The following is a 17,876-nucleotide window of genomic DNA, read 5'->3' as shown; positions in this document are numbered from 1 at the left end:
TATTGCTCATGTAATAAATCAAACAGTGGCACGACGCCCACCTCTTTCCATTTTTGGAAACGCTCCCTTATATACACTTGCTTCTATATATGATATGAATAACCAATAGGAAGCTCAGAATGTCCCCCTAGTGGCTTTCTCAGCCATTTTAATGGGCCTGGCACCATTTTTTCTTTTGAACCAATATTTCAATGAGATAGGGTGTGTCTAGTCTGCTCAAAATTTCATATTTTTTTAGACTAACAAAATACTTTTTGTTCTATTTTATAATTTATATTTACCATATGTATACATACACATTTTCCTCAGTTTTTAACATTTACAGGATTTGGTGTACTTTATAAATGATATGGTAAAGCAAATGCCTTTATATTTACAGTTCATGTACAAAAACATTATTTTAAGAAGTTGGAATAATGTTGCTGATAAAGTTTAAGCATGGAAAATTGTAACAAAATTTAATTCATGTCCACAAAGTTGGTAACAATGGTATTACTGATCTTGCCTGAACAGGTACTAGTGATATAAATAAAATTAAAAAATGTTCATAAATCCTACAAAAGCTATTTTTTTTATATTAATTTCCAATGTTTCTATGAATGCTACGGAACAGTATTAAAAGTGCCTGATCTTCGCATCTATAGAAAGCAATGGATTAAAAGTTTTTAATTGTATTTTGTACAGTAGATCAATACAATTACTTTGTTTTATAATTATAAAATGATAACTAAGTTGCTAATCAATTAACAAATACCTCAAACTAAAGTGTGTACAAGAACACACATGGTTTCCACACCTTGGGCAGAATGGAATTCCAGACTTTTTCTAGACCTTTCCTTAACCAAAATATGTTATTCCCTGACCACTTGATCTATGTTTTTAATGTATCATTGTACTAAATGTGAAATTGCAAAACATCATTCATGTGCTGTTTAATAAAGGTGAGACAGACTGCATGCTAAGAATCAATCTGCTTAAGTGTCATCTCGCAAAGTTTTAATATGATTGGTCATGTCATTCTCAAATTATTGATACTTTATCAGAACATACACAACAAATCAGTTTATCCATTTGTTTATGATAATGCATAACGTATTCTGTAAGTAATTAATTAATTGGTTTGAACATAATAATGTCGCTTTGATTATGCAAATATTGACAACATACAGAATCATAAACTGATATGTTTATTTTACATAAAGTTACTTTTTGTTTATCACTTGCATACTCACTCTTACTAGGTTGAACCCTAATATTTATTGATTGATGAGGCATGCTATTAATAATGTACACTGTATTCAACATGACTGATTTGAATATTCATACGTTTCAATAATTCAGATGTATTATTTTATAACAAATGTGTTTGGATTAACAAGGCTGTTGCAGCATCGATGAAGACACTTAGATTTAATGTTTACAATTTGTAATCTGTTCATAAACTTCTCCAAAAACCAAAAGCACATATATTCACTTACAATAACATATGTTAAGCTATGAAGTTTTATTTAAGGTATAATAGTGCTTATGCTATTAACTCTCAACTTTGAAAACTGTGAAAACTAAGATGAGTTTTGATCAAAGAACTGACTTATACCTTAACAACTAAGAATTTAGTGACTCCCATACTTAGTGTGGTCCAAAAGCTAATTGTCCCAAAGCTACATAATAATTCTTTTAAATTTTCACCTGTTTCACATTAATGTAACAATATTAAATATGATCCTAAGTTTGGAAAGATCTTTTAATGTGTTAGATTTTTTGAATTAATGCCAAATGAGCTTTAACCCAGAAAAAGAAACTGTTATAAAATAAAACACAATTGTATGCTATATTTAATAACAGTACCTATTATGCCAATAAAAAAAAAGAAAACTTAAAACATGAATGAAATATCACTAGTATGGCCAAGGCACCAATTTTATTCTAAACAAGACAAAGCATTAACACATACCAAATATTTTCTTCAATTGGTAGAAACAAAAAAAAATTGTTTTATTATCTCCACTGACAATGCATGTTTCTGTATTGTAAATAAAAAATTTCATTCTATATTATAGTATTATATAAGAGAGAGCTACTGAAAATACACCACCTTCATTGTTGAATGGAAATGTATATACATCTCAAAGTTACTACTTTGGTTATTAAAAGTTCTCGGCCATGTGTATGTTTGAAATAATTCATGCATTACACCATAATTTATCCAAGAACTAAATGTTATAAAATCAGACCACACTGATAATAAGAAACATACCTGGTAAAAAAGTCTAGCAGGCAATTCAATAAGTTTAAAAGCTCTGGCAAATGACATTAAGTCATATACACAAGTTTCAAAATAGAAAACAAACCTTCATCTGTATCTCCATTTTCTAGTCTGTTATTTACATCAATTTCACAAACAAGATCTCTATCCTTAACATCTGATTCAGAGCTAATATCAATGCCTTGAGATGTTGATAGCTGACTTTGGGCTCCAAGATCTTTCTTTGCCCTCTTTTTCTTTTTCTTCTTATTTTTATTATTTGGCTGTAAAAAATATTAACTGAAATATATTTCTAATCCTGGTAAGCTTTTTCATAACACACACACACACACATACATATATATATATATATATATCTAGAGAGAGAGAAGGTGAGTAAAATTAATATTAAACCAAGTTCATAACCATGTTGTTCTAATTGCAGTTTCAACGTTACAACTTTTAATATATTAAGTGTATCTTCACAAAATTTGACAGACTTTCAGCAGAAATAATAAATTTCATACACAAAAAATTAGATTTGCTAAATGAGAATTTGTCAGAGAATATACAGAGTAGTTTTGATTACAAGTCTGAGTGCAAAGTGATTTTCAAGATAAGATTAAAAATACTTTTACTCATCTGAAAATTTTCAAATTTCATTTGTGTAATCTCTAAAACCTCCTAAATAATTATAAAACATTTTTCAGTAAAACTTTATATTCTATCTGATATTTTCTCTAACCTAACTCTACATATGAAGTTGGTTAATTTGACTGACATCTTAACAACCCCGCCCCCCAAATTGAAATAAATCTAAATCACCTTTTTTCTTTCTAGAATGGCTTTAAATTGTAACAAGAAACTACATTTGTTTATCTAAAACAGCTTTAAGCATGTAACAATCTACACCTACTTATACTTGAATTTTATTGTTTTATTGCCTTTTGAACCATGTCAAAAGTAATATTCACCTTATCAATATTTGTAAATGAACTGGCAAATGTGGAGCTCATGAGTGTAACTCATGAAAATTTGTTATTATTATTATTATTCTAGATTTTACCTAATCCTAACCCAAAAAGCTTCTAATTTTTACATTTTAGTTACTTTTATGATAATAAATAAAGAATACACATGAAAACAAGAAATAAGGGCAAGTGTTACAATTCTAACACTAGGGAAAATTGAAGATTGTTTTAATAATGCCTTAGAAAATTAAGAACTTAAAACTTATATAATTTTAAAATTTGGATTATTAGCTATGTTTGTATGCCAAGTTTATTTATACACCATGGTAAGAAAGTAGGTCAATTAAATTTTGAATGTAACTCACTGACCCCCCCTAAAAGCTTATAGATGAGTAGAGAATAGTTCAAAGATATTGGTTGGACATAATTCTTCCCCAGTTTGGCTGAATACAAGTATTATTAGTGATTGTATAGAAAATGAGTTATTGTAGATATTTACTTCTTGAAATACAATTTGTCTTTAAACGTACATAGATACATGGGAGAAAACATGAAGATATAGTTACAATAAATTAAGTGTACAGAGACTGATGGAGGCAAAAACTTGATACCTTAAATTTATTAACATTTCCTTTGCAAATCCACTCTTTCAAAGCTTCAGAGGCACCATCTAGACATTAAAAAAAAATTAATTTCAAAACAATGAATATTTGTAACTCAGTTTTTGAAGAAAAACAAAATTACAAGCCTCATATTATTAAATTAAATTTTTTCTTTATTTAGGTTAGTAATATCATTTTTTATTTTCTAACAATAGTAAATGTACATCTTCTATTCTGAATTAAAGAAGCTATGATTTATTCAAATAGCTTATTGAATACAAATTTCAACTCACATTGTGTAAGTGCATAGTTTATTCATTGAAAAAGCTATAGGGATGAAATAATTTTTTTTGCATCCTAAAAGGAGAACAAATGCTAACGTAGCACTGCATTTGCAGTTTAATATACTACGTTAACATATGTACACTAACTGATAACAACCAATAAAGTGAAAATCCTCAGTTAGATATATGCATTAGTCAGCTGAACATTAAACCAAAATTTTCTGCCAAATTTGTTCAACTTTTTAAAGATAAACATTTAAGCATGTCACATATTTTCTCACTAATTTAATACACCACATGGACATATAAAATTTAAGGCCCACTCTCAAAGATCACCATATATAACTAAAAGTAATGTAAATTTTTTCTGAAATATTTGTTTTTAGAGCTGTTTTTAACTACTAAGTACTTTGAACTTAGATGTAAAAAAAATGTAACTGTTAGCCATTTTCATCTAAGACTAACATATGCTTGGCTTGCACAGCAGTGATTGACTTTAGTGTATACTTATATGTTGTGTGCAACATGCCTAATCAGCTACTATGTGAAGAAGCAAAGTCAGATATGCAATATTACTGATCAATCATGAATACCCAAACTTCAAGATACACTGATAATACAAAAACATTAATAAGTAATGAAAGCTGAAACTGCAATAAAAAAAAATATATATAATTTCGTTTTCAGATTATGGGGAAAAAAAATTTAAATATTCATTTATCAGTATGCCATAAGTCTTATTTTGGTTAAATGTTTACAGAGATTCTACTGAAGTATCGTTTACTCAAAGCTGTATTAATAATTTTGGCCTCATGTGAACTAACATCTCAGGTCTACAAGCTTTTATATCTTTGTCCTATTTTTGGAATAAACATAACAATGCACAAAATCTTTGAAAAACTTAAAATAAAGGATAAATTACTTTATTTCAACATCTACATATAAAATTTTTAGCAACTGCTAAATTGTTAAACTTTTTTAGGAAATAGAGAGAACCTGGAACATGTATCAAGAAATATCACAATAAAACTGTAACATCTCATTACAGTTTATTCTTACATAGACTAATATGGATTTGTAATAAAATGAGTATATTGGTATATTAACATTTTATTTTGCTTTGTCTATTGAAGAACACTAAAAGGGTTTAAGTTTTGTTACCTTTGGAATCACCTTAAAGAATGAAATATTTAGGCTAATGGATTTTTAGGTTGACTAAAAGCTGGTACAAGTACTTAAAAAAATTATTTTTTCTTCTTGTTGCACTTACTAGTGTTATTTCAGTGTACTACTAATGCCATTTTTGAAAAACCATATACCAATGCACATAAAAAAAGAAGAAAAAAATTCAAGTATTATGTTTGATTGCAAAACATTACCTTCCATAAAGGCATTAATGGTTTGTGTCACATCATAATCATAATACTGGAGCACTAGTACAATATCATCATTACTTCTGGATGATACAACTTCCTTCACTCGGGATATCTGGAAAGCAATGCATCTATAATTGATTACTGGTTCAAACCAACACTATGAAAAGATGTTTATGTTTATTTAATGAATATATAATCAGTCAACTAGGTTAGATGATGCCTCAAGGTTATTCTACCATAACACATCCCGTACATGTTGTATGCAAGGTATTCAAGTACATTGTACTTGTTCACAATGAAAAAAATAAAATGATAGCAATGGACATAATTTCATTGAAGATCACTGACTTTCACAATTTATTTTTCCCTAATCATTTCAAAGTCGTGCATGATGATTGAAGGTATACCTTTTAAAAACATATGGGTTCTTGGGTTTCTTTTTTCCAGCATAAAATTTTCATAGTCAGTCCTAAATCTTTCACTGTAACTTATTAGAAAATGACACCATCATAGCTGTGGAGTCTTAGCATTAATCTTGTCTTCACCTTATTGAAGAAATTTAAAAATCTACCTACCCATCGAACATTCTAGGCTGGGCATGGCAAAGATGTTTTTAATTATTGCTTATAATAAAATTGTTATTGCAGATATTTGTTCATAGAGCTGGGCGATTAGTGGAATTTGCTAATCATTGAGCTCATTTGATTATATTCAATTAATCAATTATTCTCACACAAGTCTTGGCCAACTGGAATAATTGAAAACAATAATAACTGGAAACACTTGTTTTGTTTAATCTACTATTTTCATGACATTAACTGATTTAATTATAATTTTGATTAATCAATTATTTCAAATGATACTAATTGATGCTCATATGTAATAAGTTATACCATTTAATCACGTTAATCATCCAGCTCTGTTTGTACATATACTATGATCTGAGATAGCACTTGGTACTTTTTAATCACTTGACAATTAATCAAAAAATATAAAAATGAAAAATTATTTTGCATATTTGCCTATATTCCACTACCACTAATGATGTTGGAAATAAAAAACCGGAATGATTCATGCATATTTTAGAGGTAATGCAACTTGAACACTTCAGTATCATTATACACCATAGGGAAGGACAAACAAAATATTATTATGGTTTTTTATTCAGTAACAAATACAAAGCTACAAAAATCACTAGCAAACTGAATGAAAATTTTAATAGTATCCTGCATATCTGAATAGCATATAACTATAATAATAATATAACAATTTATCATATAATTTATAATGTTTCTTTATGGGGGTTGGAAATGTCTTTTGGCGAAGTTTGACTGTGCAGAGAAGATATTGCTTTTGATATTTGTCCTTAATGATAAAAAAGTTAAATGTTTGAATTAGAACAATACTTCTCTCTACACAGTCATTGTGATGTCATCTGGCATGATGCTGGATCGCTGCCTCTTAAATCTAAATACCAAATGGTACATGATCTCATCATATTTAATTATAAAACACCATACATAATAATATAACAAACTTAGGAGATCATGCAACAGTATCATTTGCTAATTGATAAACAAAGGGCAATTAAGAAAATTAACTGGAGAAGTAAACTTGTGTCAAATTTCTTCAAACTTGCACCACTCTTAAATATTTATGTATTTAGTTCAAAATTCAGTCTGAGGTCTGTCTCCATATAAGAAATGAAAAGATGCATCAGGAGTTCTCATTTATACCGTTTCGTTTTTTACCATATATGCATGAACCACCCTACTGAACAGTCAACTCAAGGTTAAGATGCAAAGCAATAATGCATCTATGAATTCGCACAATAATTTTAATATAAATATTTTTCATCTTTGAATTTGTTTTTTTTGTATACATACATACATATATATATATATATTTGTGTGTGTGTGTTAGCATACAATGAAGTGTGTTTACTATTCAACTGTCAACAAGATAGCAGTAATAAAAATCTGATTTGACTGTGATTGTAATTCACCTAAGGATTTTTTCTCTATTGTTATAAATAAGAAATTTAATAGTTTTACAATACTTCCATATAAACTGAGGCTCTAGAACTTCACTTACCATTTCTTTCAACTTCTCTTTGTCATGATGCTGTTGGTCAGAAGCTAAAGCTCTATTGGTACGAGAATCATACAGCACACTTTCTGTAAACAAAAAATACTTCATATTGTACAACTGGAAAAGTTTAGCATTCTAACTTACTTTTGTATAGTTAAACAATTTTTTTTTTTCAGTGTGTGTGTGTATGCATGTAGTGTTACATTTGTAAAATTGCACATTATATGAAAATGTGCAAAACAATATGACCAACATATTTTTCAAATTTATGAAAAGCATAAAGGTTGAATTTTCATACTTTATGATAGTTGAAAATTTATCACTACATTTAGGAATACTGAATAAACATTTTGAAAGGATTTTATAAATGCTTTGTAGTATCTGCAGCTGATTATGACAAATTTCTTCTTATTAGAACAATAAATAAAACACAGATGCTTTTATATATTAAAATATGTTCTGCAAACAAAATGACAGGCATGTTATAGGAGTCCACAACAATGTGCCACATTTAATAGTTTTTCTTTAAAAATAATTGTGCTGTTCCTTCACCTCTAATAGAACATGACTCTGTCAAGTACCATTTTGCATGTTTACTGTCTCAAAAGTGGTTTTAATACAAAAATAATTCGAAATAAGTCTCTATTAAATACCATTGCATCCTTCAGCTTCTATTAAATATTCTATGATGTTAAGTACCATATAGAGAAGACAAACTGTACAATTACAGTCCCAACAATTAGAATATAATGCTTCAGATAGTGTTTATAAATACATTAATATACTAATAACTGCAATTTATGTTTTTCAAGATTTCCTAAACACTACAACAGTCAATGATGAAAAAAAAAATTGTACTGTGAACAATCAGGTTTCAATACCTGTGATGGGCTGAGCATAGATAACCCTGCATGTAGTTTGAACTTAACAATCATAATGGCAATGTTTCACAGAATTATGGCAAATCACTATAGGAATATTTTGATTACTGGATAGTTGGAAAAATAATCAAAAACGGTAATAATTGGAAACACTAACTGATTAGTTTATTATTTTCTTGACGTTAAATGATTTAATTGTAATTTTGATTAATCAATTATTTTATGTGAACACTAATTGACATAATCATTGTTTAATGTAATTGATTATATTGATTAATTGACTTAATTACCCGGCTCTACTTCTGTTAGGGCTAAAATTGCAGTTAGCTTAAAGTTAGGATTAGCCTATCAAATTCAAAAATTAAATATAGGCATGGCATCAATGGTACAGCTCAAAAGTGTCTGTTGTACTCGTGTTAATTATACAATTACAATACACCTTGATCAAACTTTATTTATCAAGGCTCATGATGAAAATACAAAAAAGAAATTTATTATCTTGCACCAATGAAGTAAACTTTACCTGAAAGAAAACATGAAGTAAGCTATTTAAAAGAAACCACATTAAATTAACATAACTGTATGAATAGACCTATATAACTTACCTTATGTACTGAAATGCAAATAAAAATGTGTAAATTCAATAAATCCAAAAGAACTTATCATAAATTAACATAACTAATAGACAGCAAAGGACAATTTGGTCCATCAAGGCAGTCCTTGCACACTCACCCTTGGGAAAAGTAAAAATTTAAAGCCACTCTTTACTTTTTTAGGAAACCATTGATTCTCATTTTAAACTCTTATAAATTCATTTAGATTTTAGAGTACCATGCTCAGTCTTGGGCTCCTTACCTCAGGAAGGACACTGACTTGTTACAGAGGGTTAATAGGAGGGGTGCTAGGATGATACCTGGAATGGAAAGGTTGTCAAGCAAGGACAGTTTAAGATCTGTGAAATTTTCTTAAAAATAAAGGAAGAGTTAGAGGACATCTAATTGAGAAGTTTGAAATTGGTTAGGGAATTGATAGTATTGATGCATTAACTTTATTTTTTCATACTTAATAGCGAACACAAATATAAATTTTGGCAGGGTAGGAATCATCTTAAGCTAAGACAGTTATTTTTATAACAGGGTGGTGGGCCTATGAAATTGGGTGCCATCATTTACAGTTTGTATTTTAATGAACTCTCCTGAAGAAGCTGTAAAGTAAAATATTGAGTGTCCAATTAATGTAAAATAACAAATTTGGTATTATAAGGTTGTTCATTTCTAGTATTCAAACTCCAAAATAATAATGCACAAGAGTATATACAGGCATTTCTCAAAATACTTCAAATTGACAAAATTTTCCTTATTCTTGTACCCATCCTTTTAACAATTACCAAAGCTGGCACAAATATTGTACTCAATAAAACTTGGAGAAAATACAATTCAAAAAGATGCTATATTACTAATCAGTGCACCTGTTCTTAATTGGGTGTCTTGTCTGAATCCAGCACTTAAAGTGAAAGATTTTTTTTGCTTATCATTCAGTGAGCATGGTAAAGGGTGCTTTAAAGAAGTGTAAGAAACAGAGAAAAGTCCAACATTATGTTTAAAGGTAGAAATTAAACCTCTCTGCAATTAACCAAGAAATCTTGGATTTTATAAAAGAAAAATGGTGGATGACCTTACAGTTCTAATGAATTTTGTGTTCATAAAATGTCCACAGCCAGCCCAGCATTTAAAATCTGCATGACAATCAAAGAGAGTGGATAAAATGCACATGTAAAAAAAATGATATAATTTGAAAAAACAGGTCACACTACTTACTAAAATATCTGAAACCATTTGTACATAATACATGCTAACATAGTGATTCTCTAACTATAAAGCTTATATGGATTAGTTAACAAGATAAAATGTCTGATTATAGATACACATATTAAGCATAAATAATTTGCGCATCTTTTAGAAGGTTAGTGAAGTTCTATGTGTATCTCACAGTTTTTGACTGTGTTAAGCAACATACATTTAGTTTTAATATTTTGGTTTGTGAAGGAGTGACCTCAGTGAACTAAATGAATGGCTTCCCGTCACCTTGCTTTTTCTTATACTACTAGTATTAAGTATTATGATGCATAGTTACTGGAAATGCATGTGTAGACTTGCTGAGGAAATTCTGTTGAAGTACATAAAAAATAGTTGAGCATATACCTAATATAGTATTTAAAACTTTCTAGGCAATTTATGTTAGCTGGTAATATGGAAAACAGGATTTTAGGCTATATAAATAAAAATGTTAAGTGTAAATCAAAGGAAGTCATTGGTTCATTCCATAATGGGCTCATTAGACCTCATTTGGAGTAGTGTTCAGTTTTGATCCCCTCATTTAAGAAAGATTCTTGGGTTGTTGGAGAGACTTCAAAGAAAAGCTGCCAGACTAACTTCGGATATGAGAGGGTTATTACACAAGAGATGAGTTGAAAGCTCTTGATATGTTTTTGTTGGAGAACAGAAAAGCTCAGAAAAGGAATAACTGATGATTTTAACACTGTTAGATGTTTGCAATCCATGAACACAGATGATATTTTAAAAAAATATGTTGACAGTAAGAATATAGAACACACATTTGAGGTATGGAATACTCAAACATGGCTTTAATTAAAGCAGTGGTAATTTTTTTTTTACCAAGTAGTCAACATGAGGAATAGTTTGCCTTCAGATGTGGTAGAAGCTACAACGAAAAAATTAAAATTGGATGATTATTTTGAAGATCAGGGTTAGATATAAGAAAAAGAGTTTATTTGTTTAAAGTTTGGTAGAAAATTAGGTAATCTTAAATGGGCCAAATTACCTCATTTCTTGTAAATAAAATTAAAATGGGATAGTCTAGAAGGGTCAAGTGCCCCCTTGTTATCCCTTGGAAATAAAATAACTTTGTTTACAGACATGTATAATTCCTATTTTTGTTTGTGTAACTAAAATATTTAGCTATCAGTTACAATATAAAAGCATTTTGCAATATACAAGGCTAAAAGGCTTAGATACAAATACAGAAAAATATATTTCTAGCCATTTAAGTTAATTGCCAGTAAAAAATAAAGAAGCTTAAGTGAATGTGATAACCAAATGTTCAGTTATTAATCACAACACAAAAATCAAATACAAAGTCATCCAACTTTCATAGGACACCGGTAATTCTCAGAACTATAAAAAAACCTCTTGTCAACCAATTTGAATGAAATCATTCACTTTCATATGCTAATGCAACATAAATAATTCAGCACACATATCAATATTAGGTAAACTATTCCACAACTGCACAAGTTAACATCTCTAAGTCTAACTAACTTAATAACTAATTAAAATAAATTCTGCCAAAATCTAAGCGTTGGTCTCTAAATGGCATGTCAATGCCAGTGATTTCATCATACCATATCTTCAGACAGAGAAAAATACTGCCAAAAGTCTAGGTTTTGGTTTAGAAATGGCTTATCTAATCAGTAATCAGTGGTTTTGGTTTTAAAGTCATGTACTGTACTTTTATCACCAAAATTTAAAAAAAAAACATGAAATTTTCTTAGTTGTATTTATTAATGCTAACAGTAACGATGTAAAATATTAACTTATCATAAATAACTGCAGTCCACAGTACAGAATAATTCCACGTCAACACTAACTTAAATTTAGAAACTTAGGGCTAGGACCAGGATTTAACATTAAGTTTAACGAACTGAATCATAGTTACTTTATGATATTGACAGTATTTATTTAAATTTAATTAGTATGGATATGATGCTTATGAATTAAATTTAATTAAAAATAATAGTAAAAACGTTGTAAGTCACCCGAATAAACAAACCTTTCTTTCCGGCCATTACGGTAATAAAGTAATAAGTTATCGAATATGAAAGTTTGCAATTACAATTTACAGGTTTGAACACTTAATGTCAATCCTACGTTCTTGTTCACAGGTCGAGCTGATGGAGAAACGCTATAAAAAAAAAAATATATATATATCGCTTGCTCTACCCAACGTTAAAAGCCTACATGGTAGCCACCTAGTATCAAAATAAGAAAATTCATTTTGTTCCGTCTATTTACGATAAAAAAATATAACAAAGTTTAAAGCTAATAATGGTTGGAGACGGATTGAATGAGTAATGAAGAAAAACTTTAATATAAGTTTTAACATAACATCAAATGTACAACGTTCCGACAAGGTTTTGTCATCATCAGGTTTTTCTTTATTACACATTCAAGACGTCTCCAGCCATTATTAGTCTCAAAGTGGGTTCCTCGTCACTGAAAGTTTAAAGCTATTTAAGAAGCATTTTACTGCATGAACCTTCCAAAGCATCACGAATTTAGGAACTATTATCGTGTTTACGTGGACAGAACACTTATTATATTACCGTCGATCTAATTTACCCTTTTGTACTTTTAAAGTAAATATTGAATAATTGACAGATAATTCTATGTAAATCAAAATTTATCCTCTAAAGCTGTGTTCTTATCAGACCTCAAATGACATATAAAGGCCCAGTCTGCTTCGAGTTGTACAGAAAATCATTCTAAAATTTTTAGGTTTATATAATTACAGGGATTTCAAAACTAGCCGTCTAGCTACTAAGTTCAGTGACATTAATATTTTGTTTTAATTTGTTTAATAAAAATAAATTGTTACATTAATTGTAAAGATTGCTCACAAGTGGCTCTCATAGGTACTGATAAAGATTGAATAAAGCTGGTGAAAACATTCAAAATACTAAAATCTCGGAGGTTGTTATTCAAAATTACAGACAATTAAATGGCGTAAAGCAAAAGTTGTTAGACAATTTATGAGTGGCGTGGATATGGGGAAAACAGTATGTAAAGAATTAGATATAATAGGAGTTATTTAGATTTTTTACAGGTTTCAGTTTTAAATAGACAATTTCATTTTATGTTGAACAAAATGCAAGCCAGCTAAACGATGTTTCAGAACTATATTTTATTCATTCTTTTACCTTATGTTCAGACGCATTATTTCCGCACTAAAGGGAAACACTCATAAATTCCTGGACGAACTTTGTTGTTATTACTGATTCGTGTATCTAACACTTCTCAGGATATACATTTCATACAATACTGGATTCTTAACCTGGTCGTACTAATAAGGCGAAATTTTAAGCTCGATTTCTCTTATGCCCCCCCCCCCCGTGATGTAAACTAATATTCAAAGAAATAACATTCAGTATGTCTGCGGACTTACAACGCTAGAATCCGGGTTTCGATACCCGTGGTGGGCAGAGCACAGATAGCCCATTGTGTAGCTTTGTGCTTAATTATAAGCAAACTCTTATGGGTGAGAAAATTCACATATTTGAATACTTAGAAATTTTGTGAAGGAATTGAATTTGTAAGTATTTGTTTGTTGCAAAACATAAAGCTACACAATGAGCTATCTGTGCTCTGCCCACCGCGATTGTCGAAACTCGATGTTTAGCCTTATAAGCCCACTGATTTACGCTGAGCTACCGGGGATATTGGTCAGTTAGTTGTGCTTAATTATTGCAACATCAATTAGGTCTAACTGCAAAATAATTCTGAATGTTAAAACCCAAAATATATTTCATCTAAACTGAAATGACAACAACGACAGGATAGAGGTAATCGTGATATTGAAAATGCCAAGAGTTCCATATACTTGAAAGGAAACTTCTTAATTAACCCAGAAACACTGGCAGCGCGTTATGACGAGATTACCACCAAATATAATACCGTTGTGGAGATTAAAAATTGGACTTAAATAATAATAAAAAATATATAAAGTGACAAATAAAAAGACAAAAAAACATTAAAGTACATGGGCCCGTTAGCTCAGTTGGTTAGAGCGTCGTGCTAATAACGCGAAAGTCGTGGGTTCGATCCCCATACGGGCCAGTGGTTATTGTTTTTTGGGTTTCATTAAAAAAAATTCTGTTACAGTAAAATTACAAACGCATACCATACTGAAAATCATCGTCAAAATGAAACTAAAATTTATAAGATACGCTGTCGGTTGGTGAAATTAGAGAAGGTTACTACATTTTGTCAATATCTTAAAATAAGAAATATTTAATGACTGAACAAAAAAATCTGTTTATCACAAAACAATAATGTTAAAACATTGTCAATACGAAAGCAAAACTGTACAAAAACACACCAGAATCTAATAAACAATTATAAACAGTGTATTAGAATATGTTCTAAATAAAGGAATATCACCACACAGCTACGTGTCAGCTCAGTTAATAACATCGCAAACTGATTCAAAATCTTTACACTTCATGTATTCTTGAAGACTACAAACAAAAGATAGAAATACACTAGAGAAAGACCATAAGACGTGGAATTTTTTTTTGCCAGAGATATTGTACTTATAGATAAGATAGGTGAAAACTCGGGCTGCAAGATAAAGATTATTTTATAGTAGTTGGAGTACCAGTCCCCTGGACGGAAGTTATGTAAATTCATGATTAACGAAAGGTTATCTTAGTACATGAAAAATTGCTTTCCTCATATGTAATTGTAAAAACTGCAAAACACAAAATGTGAAACCACAAATTTGCATGTATCTCTGTATGGACCCACCAAACCTTCGTGCCAAATTTGGTGAAGACCCATCCAAAGGAGGTGAGGTAGTGGTAAAAAACGCCCATAATAACCGCAAAACTGAAAATTTGTATCTATCTTCCCATGGCCCTAATGAATCTCCATACCAAATTTGGTGAAGACCCATCTTGCGAAGTAGTTACATGAACATACAGCATACAACAGACAGTACTATTATATTTGTATAGATATTGCGTAAGTATTCCAAATGTTTAAAAGGACAAACTAAATGACCTATCAGACAGATTAATTTATATGTGGGTGTGCAATACACGAAAGCAGAACGGATATTTGAACAGGTACCTGGTCAAGTAAATTCATTCAAACGTGAAGGTACGATAGTTAAGCCAAAAAAGATTACCCGCTTTTTAGCGTTGTAAGTCCGCAGACGTACCGCTGTGCCACTGGGGGACCTAATCCAACTGTACAGGAGCTGAATTCTCCACCTTGCAATAAATGGCGATAGATGACGCTAAAGTCAAGATGTCGCACTAAGTAGTAAATCTAAACTCTTTTTTTATATGACGGTAAAATGGGTGCTAGAGCGATATTAACAACGTATAGTTCATTAATAGTTTGAGAAATCATTGTTGTAAAATATTTTGGTCGTGATATCTGAATATTTTTGATGTAAACTAATATTCAAAGAAATAACATTCAGTGATTAATGTCTCAAGTTTTTATTAACTACCTTTTTATTATTGGCCTCCCAGTGGCACAGCGGTATGTCTGCGGACTTACAACGCTAGAAACCTGGTTTCGATACTGGTGGTGGGCAGAGCACAGATAGCACGTTGTGTAGCTTCGTGCTTAACCAGCCTTTTTATTAATCTCGAACATCATCCTTTTATTCTGAAACAACGTGTACATATAGTGTTCACTTACCTTTTTTTTTTCACCACTTTATCAAATAAAGATTGTCCTCAGCACAAGAAACTTTCAAACACCCTACTATTTATAAACTATACCTTTAGATTTAAATAATACAAAACGGGAGAATCGTATCAGTTAAATATACGTATTTCTTGGGTGTCATGACATTAATTAATTATATATATTTACGTAACAAAAATTATAGACATATTTTAAATCAACTTAACTGACATTAATTTCCTAAAATATCGATGATAACAAAATAAAGTAGTAACAATGTCGCACATTAGATGGCGATAAAAATGAAAGACGTTTTTCTAGTATACTAATATTTCCCAGTGGTAGAACGTATTATTAGAATAAAAACTGAAATCACCGCCTGCGGGAATTCTAAACTAGAAACTAAATCCTTCTATATTACATACTATATAACATTTCCTATTTAACTGCGTCTATTAAAGATATTAATGTTTATTTTCATTAATCGTTCAGGATGATGCATTTCATTTGATAGAATGAAGTGTCAGAATGTTGCTGTCAATACAACTTAATGCTTATACTGGCTTTAAATTTTTTCTTCATATTTAATTTCAAATGGAAATCGAACTTTTTTGTTAAAGTTAACTAATCACAATTTCAAACTAATGAACTTTTATGGTCTTTATTTAGTATTCGAATAACACGGAAGACAGAAAAGAGTTGTTAAGACATGGAAATACACAAACGAAAAAAACAAGTTTGTTTGTTTGTTAAGGAATTTCGTGCAAAACTACATGAGGGATATCTGCGCTATCCGTCTCTAATTTAGCAGGTAAGACTAGAGGGAAGGCAGCTAGTCATCACCATCCACCGCCAACTCTTGGGCTACTCTTTTATCAACGAATAGTGGGATTGACCGTCATATTATAACGCCCCCACGGCTGTAACCACCCTAACCACCTAATTAATAAATAGGGGCGGCTCCAGAAATAATAATAGTGAGAGGTGGAATGTGGGGAGTAGAAACAATACGAAAATTTTGGACTTAATGCTAGGGGCCCGGCATGGCCAGGTGGTTAGGGCACTCGACTCGCAATCTGAGGGTTGCGGATTCGAATCCCCGTCACATCAAACATGCTCGCCCTTACAGCCGTGGGGGCGTTATAATGTGACGTTGATAAAAGAGTAGCCCAAGAGTTGGCGGTGGGTGATGATGACTAGCTGCCTTCCCTCTAGTCTTACCTGCTAAATTAGCAGATAGCCCTCGTGTAGCTTTGCGCGAAATTCAAAAACAAACAAACAAAAACAAACTTAATGCTCGACAACTAAGAATAACCTCATTTTTGGTGTTTTAGTAGTTGTTGTCTCTGAAGTCAATATCTTGAATGACCTATACTATAAATACATTAATTCTATGTCATGACTGACCCATACTATAAATACATTAATTCTATGTCATGATTGACCCATACTATAAATACATTAATTCTATGTCATGATTGACCCATATTTTAAATATATTAAGTCTATATCATGACTGACCTATATTATATATACATAAGTCATATTATAAATACACCGCTGATGTGGAGGATCCTGTATATTGTGTCTTATTTTTGTCAATGTTTTTTGAGGAAGAACTTTAATTAACGGTAGTTATGCATCACATACAAGAAATAAAAAGATAGCATTTATTTTACAGGTGAATTTATTAGGTTACTTCTTTAAACCAAAATTAAACCAAGAACAACACAGCATTTATTTTACAGGTCAATTTATTAGGATAGTTCTATAAAACAAAATTAAACCAAGAACAACACAGTATTTATTTTACAGGTGAATTTATTAGGTTACTTCTATAAACCAAAATTAAACCAAGAACAACACAGTATTTATTTTACAGGTCAATTTATTAGGATAGTTCTATAAACCAAAATTAAACCAAGAACAA

General features: G+C 30.4%; 1 protein-coding gene and 1 non-coding gene across 2 annotated transcripts in view; one reads left to right on the top strand and one right to left on the bottom strand.

The window, feature by feature from the left end:
* The window catches only part of LOC106466888 (spermatogenesis-associated serine-rich protein 2-like), a 13,747-nt gene extending 1,336 nt beyond the window's left edge, over nucleotides 1–12,411 (bottom strand). Inside the window, exons 1-5 of the mRNA XM_022394957.1 lie at nucleotides 12,300–12,411; nucleotides 7,573–7,655; nucleotides 5,482–5,590; nucleotides 3,828–3,886; nucleotides 2,352–2,529 (exon numbers count right to left, since the gene is read on the bottom strand). Of these exons, the coding sequence (XP_022250665.1) occupies nucleotides 2,352–2,529; nucleotides 3,828–3,886; nucleotides 5,482–5,590; nucleotides 7,573–7,655; nucleotides 12,300–12,315 (445 nt within the window). The 5' untranslated portion in view covers nucleotides 12,316–12,411. The remainder of the gene's footprint in view (nucleotides 1–2,351; nucleotides 2,530–3,827; nucleotides 3,887–5,481; nucleotides 5,591–7,572; nucleotides 7,656–12,299) is intronic.
* Nucleotides 12,412–14,288: 1,877 nt separating this feature from the next.
* On the top strand, nucleotides 14,289–14,362 carry Trnai-aau. Its single transcript has one exon. It is a non-coding gene; the product is annotated as a tRNA-Ile (tRNA).
* Nucleotides 14,363–17,876: the final 3,514 nt, after the last annotated feature.

The sequence above is a fragment of the Limulus polyphemus genome, unplaced genomic scaffold, assembly GCF_000517525.1.
Source record: "Limulus polyphemus unplaced genomic scaffold, Limulus_polyphemus-2.1.2 Scaffold2411, whole genome shotgun sequence".
Taxonomy (NCBI): Eukaryota; Metazoa; Arthropoda; class Merostomata; order Xiphosura; family Limulidae; genus Limulus; species Limulus polyphemus.
Note: the sequence above shows the minus strand (reverse complement) of the source record. Positions and strands in the feature narration are given on the sequence as shown.